General features: G+C 42.5%; 1 protein-coding gene across 3 annotated transcripts; it reads left to right on the forward strand.

The window, feature by feature from the left end:
* Window positions 1–372: 372 nt before the first annotated feature.
* On the forward strand, window positions 373–6,957 carry stxbp6l (syntaxin binding protein 6 (amisyn), like). Of its 3 annotated transcripts, none has more exons than XM_031837399.1 (7): window positions 373–529; window positions 1,039–1,226; window positions 2,445–2,575; window positions 2,667–3,006; window positions 3,297–3,395; window positions 4,085–4,254; window positions 4,538–6,957. In XM_031837399.1, the coding sequence occupies exons 2-7, from the start codon at window positions 1,073–1,075 to the stop codon at window positions 4,559–4,561; spliced, it is 918 nt and encodes a 305-aa protein (XP_031693259.1). In that variant the 5' UTR covers window positions 373–529; window positions 1,039–1,072; the 3' UTR covers window positions 4,562–6,957. The 3 variants fall into 3 exon arrangements, 2 of the variants coding, with proteins under 2 accessions (XP_031693259.1, XP_020352377.1); XR_004211931.1 differs by having other exon boundaries at window positions 374–529; window positions 4,082–6,255; window positions 6,429–6,957; XM_020496788.2 differs by having other exon boundaries at window positions 374–529; window positions 4,082–4,254.
* The last annotated feature ends 214 nt before the right edge of the window (window positions 6,958–7,171 follow it).

The following is a 7,171-nucleotide window of genomic DNA, read 5'->3' on the forward strand; positions in this document are numbered from 1 at the left end:
ATTCATATAAAAATAATCGGATTTATAGAATTTTCCATGTGGTCACTCAATGTAATATAACAGGCTTTTAAAATCAAATATTTGTGCACAATTTCTACTGTAAATATTAAAGGGATGCAAAAGGCTCTAATTTCGTGGATCAATCACAATATCTACGCTTTTTAAAGTAGTTTCATGTCCAAGGAAGTTTTTACAGTACTGAAAGAGTACAAACATTTTTTTAATCAATATGTTCCAGATATTTGCAACCTGCAAATAATAAAGATAATTATGTTAAACCAAGATTAATATTTATATGTATTAGAATGTATTGTAATGAGATGCAACTCAACAGTACACATTTCCCACGTGACTTCTAACTTGCTCAAATGGGATGGCGTCCCAGACAGATTCGCCTTCTCCGCAAGGCATGCTGTTGTTGTGTGACAAAACAACACCGCTATAAGGCGTTGGAATAGTTTGGTGAGCATTACTGCAGCTTCCCTGTTTCTGCGTCTCGAAGGAGTGAGGGGTAAAAACAACAAAACAGGTATTGTAAACGATCATTTCTGCTCTCTTGCAAATTGTTCTGAAGTCCACCATGGAGAATTTTTATTGCAAATCATTTTGCGACGATTCATTTAATTCACTCCGGTCAAGTAAAATAGATCCACAACTGATTTTAAATGATCTGCCACTTTTAGAGGTGTAACGTTCACCACTTTAGTAGTTAGAAATAACCCTCTAAGGGTCCTTGATTATTAATGATGGTCTATATATGGCACACCGGGAATCAAGATTACATGAATGAATATGTATATATCAATGTTTCATTCACTTCTCACTTACTCCCCTGCTATTCTCCCTATGGTGTCCTCTGCTACACTTGTAAATGTGCAATATATATTTTAATTATTGTCTCGTTCACTTCTCTTTGACCTGCACTGTTGGAGCTCGGGGGCATAAGAATGTCACTGTACACTGCAATTACATCTGTGATTCTGCATCTGCCTACTAAACAAATCTAATCATCAGTCTCACTGTCTACTATCTTCATAGATCACTCATCAAATCTCCTCCACCCAGTCCCACCATGAATATCCAGTCAGCTATCAACAGGGCGGTGTTTGCTCCCCGGGATGAGAGGATGCTAGTGGCTGTGGAGGTGAAGAGGAGAAAAAGGAAAAGGGTCCCCTTTCTGCCCACTGGAGGCAAGGGAGAATACATGACATACATCTGTTTGTCAGGTAACACCTATGTAGTCATGATGTATGCATAAAAAAACATCTGCATTCAGCATTTTTTTTTTGTCTCAGGGTAGGTGGTGATCTAGGATGAGTTTTGGCTTTTAAGGATGCACTATGCAGAAATTGTCATATAAATAAGTTTATTTGACAACAAGCAAGTGTAGAGAATCACTACCAGTTAAACTGCTGTGTAAAATATTTTCCATTGCCAAAAATATAGTATTTTCTGCTGTTTTGAAACTGGTTAACAAAACTGAAAGTAAAAGTCTCAAAAATGAAACTTAAGAACATGAAGCATAGAAATGGCGCACATAGAACAGATCTACAGCTTTTTAGACTGGCTTTCAATAAGAATGACAGATCTATAACTCACCTTTCTATGTGCATTTGGTCAGGTAGCCCAAAAAGTTACATATTGCAGCTTTAAATCATAATGAATAAGAGGGGAGAGACCTGATCCAGACGAGCAGTCCTACATTGAGACTCGACGTGAATACGGGCCCGGGTATACTGAGATGACCGGTTGATAGATCAGTGTGACTTTTACAGTTCACTGTCCTGTTGCTACTCTGTAGTCCTGCTATCTACAACTCGCTTGTTCAGTAGGTTATTGAAAATCTGCGTTTTAACTGTCTCATAGTGGCATTGTCTGAACAGAAGGATTTAGAGTTATTCATCGTGTTGCAAGAACGACATTGTGCTGCTGGTAATCTAAGATCTTTGCATCTGACACTGTCAGAGGACATGGATCCTAAAATTGAGCAGGAAGGGTCATTCACATATATTTAGCTGTGTTCAGTGTCATCTGTCGCTATTGTTACTGTGATGAAGTCACCCAGAGCCATGGTCATTCCCTGGCCCTACCCAAACACCACTGATGGGTGGGTGGGTGATGGCTGGCTGGGTGTCCTCAGCTGGCACTGACCCCCCCCCCCCCTCATATCGTGTGGTGAACAAGAGAAACCACTGAAGAATAAGCATTGGTGGTCTGTTTGTTGATCTGTGATGGTGACCGATCGCTTATGCCTTCTGTGTTGGGTTAATTTGTTCACAATGAAACCTATCCATTACTGGATAGCCAGTCTCTTATCAAGTCTTTTAATCTTGATTCTAGTAGGGAGTACATTTACATCCTCTCTTGTGGGTGTTATGAAGTGTGCTTGCTTACCTTTCAGTATTGGCATATTTGTAAACCCTTGACTCCTCTCAATTCCCCAGTGACCAATAAGAGGCCAGCTCAGCTCCTCATCACCAAAGTCAAGCAGTTTGGAGGCTCCGCCCCCTTCACCAGAAGGTCACAGTGGGCCGTGGAGCAGCTTCGCCAGGTCAACGGCATCAACCCCAACAAGGTGACATCACCACCAGTATACATGCCTATTGGCTGGGATGTTTAGACCACTATTCCCCCTACTGTCCTGTGACCTATACTGTCTCCCTCAGGACTGCCCAGAGTTTGACCTGGTGTTCGACAACGCCTTTGACCAATGGGTGGCCAGCTCAGCGCCAGAGAAGTGCATCTTCATCCAGATCATGTACCACGCCTGTCAGACCTATTGGGAAGGCAAGGAGGGAGTCCCTGGTAGCCCATCCGTGGACCAGCAGAAGGGGCAAAGAGCCCAAGGGGGCCAGGGTAGCCCAGGGGCACAAGGGGGCCAGGGTAGCCCAGGGGCCCAAGTGGGCCAGATAGGAGGGCCAGTGGCCCAGGCTAGACGGAAGAGCACCGTGGGTCTCAGGCCCCATCATACTGAGTTTGTCAACTGTCAGTCCAAACTCACAGGAGGTAAGGGAGTGTTTGAAGGAGAAGCCCAGTCTATCAACAGTCGGTCCCAATTCACTTCCTTCTCCTTGGTCCTAACGCTTCCAAGGGTTAGGGAGTGAATTTGGGTCATATGTGAGTGTGAATTCTTCTGGGACCACTGGGTCAACCCTAGGAGTGGCTTGTCTTATCATCTCATATAATATGGCAGGGACTCCCAATATCATGTTTGATTCTGTAGTTTCTATTTTTGATCATGGTTATAATACAGCTATTATCAGATTCCACTATTTGTGTCATTGTCATTCTAACAGATGCCTGCAAAATGAATCTGGTCCTGTACCGTTGCAAGGTCTTTTTCAATCGCATGAAGAAGGTGATGGTTTCAAACCAAAGCCGTTCTCAGGCTGGAGGTAAGTGAGTCAAAAAAATCCCAAATAACCCCTAATACTCACTGAGTAGCAACATAATCTTTGCAGAGATGACAAAAGGCGTGTGGTGATGACCTTAGTAGGCCTGTGGCTGTGTCTGTTCTATTCTCATGGATTCCTAATCCTCTCTCAGGAGATGGATGGGTTTGGTCTATTGTCTTCTGTTACACCTCTCCACTGCAGTAGAGAATGGCTCTTCTATGAGGTTGTGACTAGATGAGTGGTGACTTTGTGTCCAAACCTCCTGCTAAAAAACAAAGGCTGGCCTTGAGTCTCTGGGGCAGGGAGACTGAGAAGGAACGCGGCTCCCCATTGAACCCGCTGACAGGGGGGTTGTCATGTGTAGCACTGGGAGAGGTGCCAGGCGGTAGCAGGGCCTAGAGACACAGAGCGACAGCAAATGTTGCTGTCTTTGTCCTAAGCTGACCAGTCCAGGGCTTGTATCCACAAAGCGTCTCAGTGTAGGAGTGCCTTTTGGATCATAATGAATATTATTATATGAACAGATCCTAGATCAGCACTCCTTCTCTGACACTTTCACCCATGAATATACTGAACTCATGCCTAGGCTGTTTATAATTGTTAATTATCACTGAACAGGATTTGTTTGCAGTCTTCTGAGTATCCTATCTCTGATGCACTATTATCTGTCCCTGTGTGTTGTGCAGCAGGTCCTAGAGCAGGACCCAGTGGGCAGCGCCCTCCAGGGGGCAGTATGGGTAGTGTAGTCCAGAGGGCCAGCCAGGCCCTGCAGGAGCGTGGGGAGAGACTGGGCCGGGCCGAGGACAAGACAGTAGACCTAATGCACAAAGCCCAGCAGTTTGCAGACACTGCTCACAAGGTGTGACATTGTTGAATGTAAATAGTATAGACACACACACACACACAGATTCAGCATGTGGGTAAAAGTTTGTGCATCATTCCACACTATGGCTATCCTGCAGTGTACGTTGACTTTGTTCAGAACGTTTACCCACTGAGAAAGCCAGCAGAGCTACAGTCAACCTCATCAACCAACAAAAAAAATCAGGCCCCTAGAATGCCCTCCCAAGTGGCCCATCGAAGTGAAAATTTAGTAGGAAATGATCTAGAATGTGTAAATTATGATTTTCTTTCTCCTCTAGCTGGCTCTGAAGTATTCAAACTAGAGGCATATCTTCCTGTGGAACCGCTCCTGGAGTCTTTGGCCCTAATTTACTTGTTAATTCTATGTAATAACATTTTTACTAATCTTTGACTGAGTTGCAACTAATGGACTAATGTTGGACTGAGTTGAAACCAAGTGGTCACACTGCAATTCCTCTGTGAAGAGTCCTGTCTAGTACTGGGTTATTGCGCTTGCTATTAGGACTTAGACTGTGGACAAGCAACTGTCACTTGTGTCAGAAGGACTTTTAAGTGTTTACAGGTGGGGAGGACGGCCCAGTTATGGACCCCCCCCCCCAGGATTAAAGAATGACCTTTCACCTCTAGAACAGGACCTGTGGATTACATGATGGTGTCCTTTCATGGGATAGATAGTTTATATACTGGATGGCAATGTAGTGTCACAATGCTCCCACTGTTTGAGTGTACATGTCTTCCCTGCTTCAGTAGCCTCTTCTCTGATAACAAGGATTTTAGATTGTATTGATGAACTTTTGTGTTGTGCGGTTTTAGATATCTTTAATATAGATTCATGAATTCACACAGTGAACAGCTGACAAGTGAAGTTGAGAACCTTCGTGTCTCCACAATGAATGTATTTGTTGTTTTATTTTTTATTTCATTTGTATTTTTTGCTCATTGCATAAATTATTGATCATTTATGACTGAATAGGCACACACAAAGAGCAGCTTGTGAATATTTGCACGAACCGATGCAACTCGGATTGCAAATTAATTCCTGGTGTTATTATTTTCCAATTTTTTTTATCTCTGCGTTGTTGGGAAGGGCCTGTAAGGAAGCATTTCACTGTTAGTCTACACCTGTTTACGAAGCATGTGACGCAACCATTATTATTTTTTACAAATTGCACATTCATTGAATGGCATTGAATGCATAAGTGTGGCTCTTAAGGTTATTGCCTTCATGGTTGTCAGAGCAGGTGCAGGGGAACAAGGAACACCTGGTGCAATCTTTTTTTTTTTCTTTGCATGATTTTGTAATGGTCTTGATTTCTTTGCTCTTTCTAAAGTGGAATATGCACTCATTTGCTTTCAGTTTTTTTTCCATGCTCAATTCCTCCAGTGCCCTTTCCCTGCTTGTATCAAAACCATTGCTTAGTCACCAATCACTGTTCCAAATTCTAGTTAATATGTTCCTATTTGATCCTTGCTCTTGTCTTTGTCTAATCGTGTTTGATTAATTGATCCCCTGAATTGTCACGTATGTCATCTGTTTTTGTCTCTTGTGCCATATCTACATGTATGCTGGTTCCATGTGAAAAGATTTGAGTGTAGCAGTTGGAATGGTGGGTTCATGTATGTAGACCAGGTCTCTTCTAGGTGAGGTCATAGGGAAGGTATTTAGTGTTGACGTGTGATGGTAATCACGTCCACCCAGCCGGCTCAATGCGGTAGCAAATTGATCCCGGGGACGACGTTGGTGTGATGACGTTTCTGATTAACACTGTATAGATACCGTGGCGTTGGCTAGTGATGAGGAGACTGGTAGAGATGGGATGGTTCAGTTGGTTAGTGATAAGGGTTCGTTAGGATGAAGGTGTAGTTGTTGGTCTAGCTAAATGCTGTTTTGATGCCCAGTGATAATGTTTTTATTCTGCATACTACAGACAGTTTTTTGGGATGGAGTTTTCCTTTACTCTTATGTTTTGGTATTTTTTTTCATTAGTCCATTGACATAGTTTCAATGTTTTTGCTTGTCAGCAATCAAGTTTTCTAGATATCGAACTTTCAAAACACATATCATCCCTGAATGAGGCTTTTTGTGTCATATGATGCAGCAACAGGATGATGAAATCATCCCCGTATGATATATTTTGAAAATTGCATATCTTTAACTTGATTGCTGACAAGCAAAACATTTTGAGACCAATGAAACAAACACCGAAAGACTGTTTTTGGGGTGGAGTTTTCCTTTAATTGATATGCTTTAGCAGCTGGGGCAGTATGTCCCTCCTTTATGCTAAACGTCTCCCAGAAAGTGAGAGGGTCGTCTTACCTCTGTCGTCAGAGTACTCCTATTAGAATGACGCTTATTCTGTCGGCTAACTGTCAGGAGTGGAATCCAAAGAGGCCGCTTGTCGTAACTGCATGTTTTCTGTTGCTATGTTACTGCTGTGGCAAAATGTTGGTTAGAATCTAAATGAATTGTCCAAGAAGAGTGCCTTACTACCTTATTTGTATAGCCTGATCGTGGAGTTAAACCCTGTACTGACATGTTTTATTGTTCCTAGAAATGCAGAGTATTTAACATTGCCTTATACTACAGAGCTTCAAGTACTGTTTTATGTGTAAATGAGATTTCTTGTACTGTCTTTAATGAGAAGAAGAGCAATGACCTTAACACTCCTTTTTGAGCCAATAAATGAAACCCATCTGATGTTCTCTGTTTTCATTGTGATAGTGTGTCCCTGGACAGAGGTACAGGGCGTTACTTTTGTTTGCCCTATTTTCCCAACAGTAGAGGGTGCTCAAACCGCAGTCAAATCTGATCCACCACCCATCACAAATGATGTCGTTACTTAAGGTTATTCTTTGAACGTGTACTTATTCTTGCGTCGACAATGCAACACATTTGACTGTTCGTACTGATA

The sequence above is a fragment of the Oncorhynchus kisutch genome, linkage group LG12, assembly GCF_002021735.2.
Source record: "Oncorhynchus kisutch isolate 150728-3 linkage group LG12, Okis_V2, whole genome shotgun sequence".
Classification (NCBI taxonomy): Eukaryota; Metazoa; Chordata; class Actinopteri; order Salmoniformes; family Salmonidae; genus Oncorhynchus; species Oncorhynchus kisutch.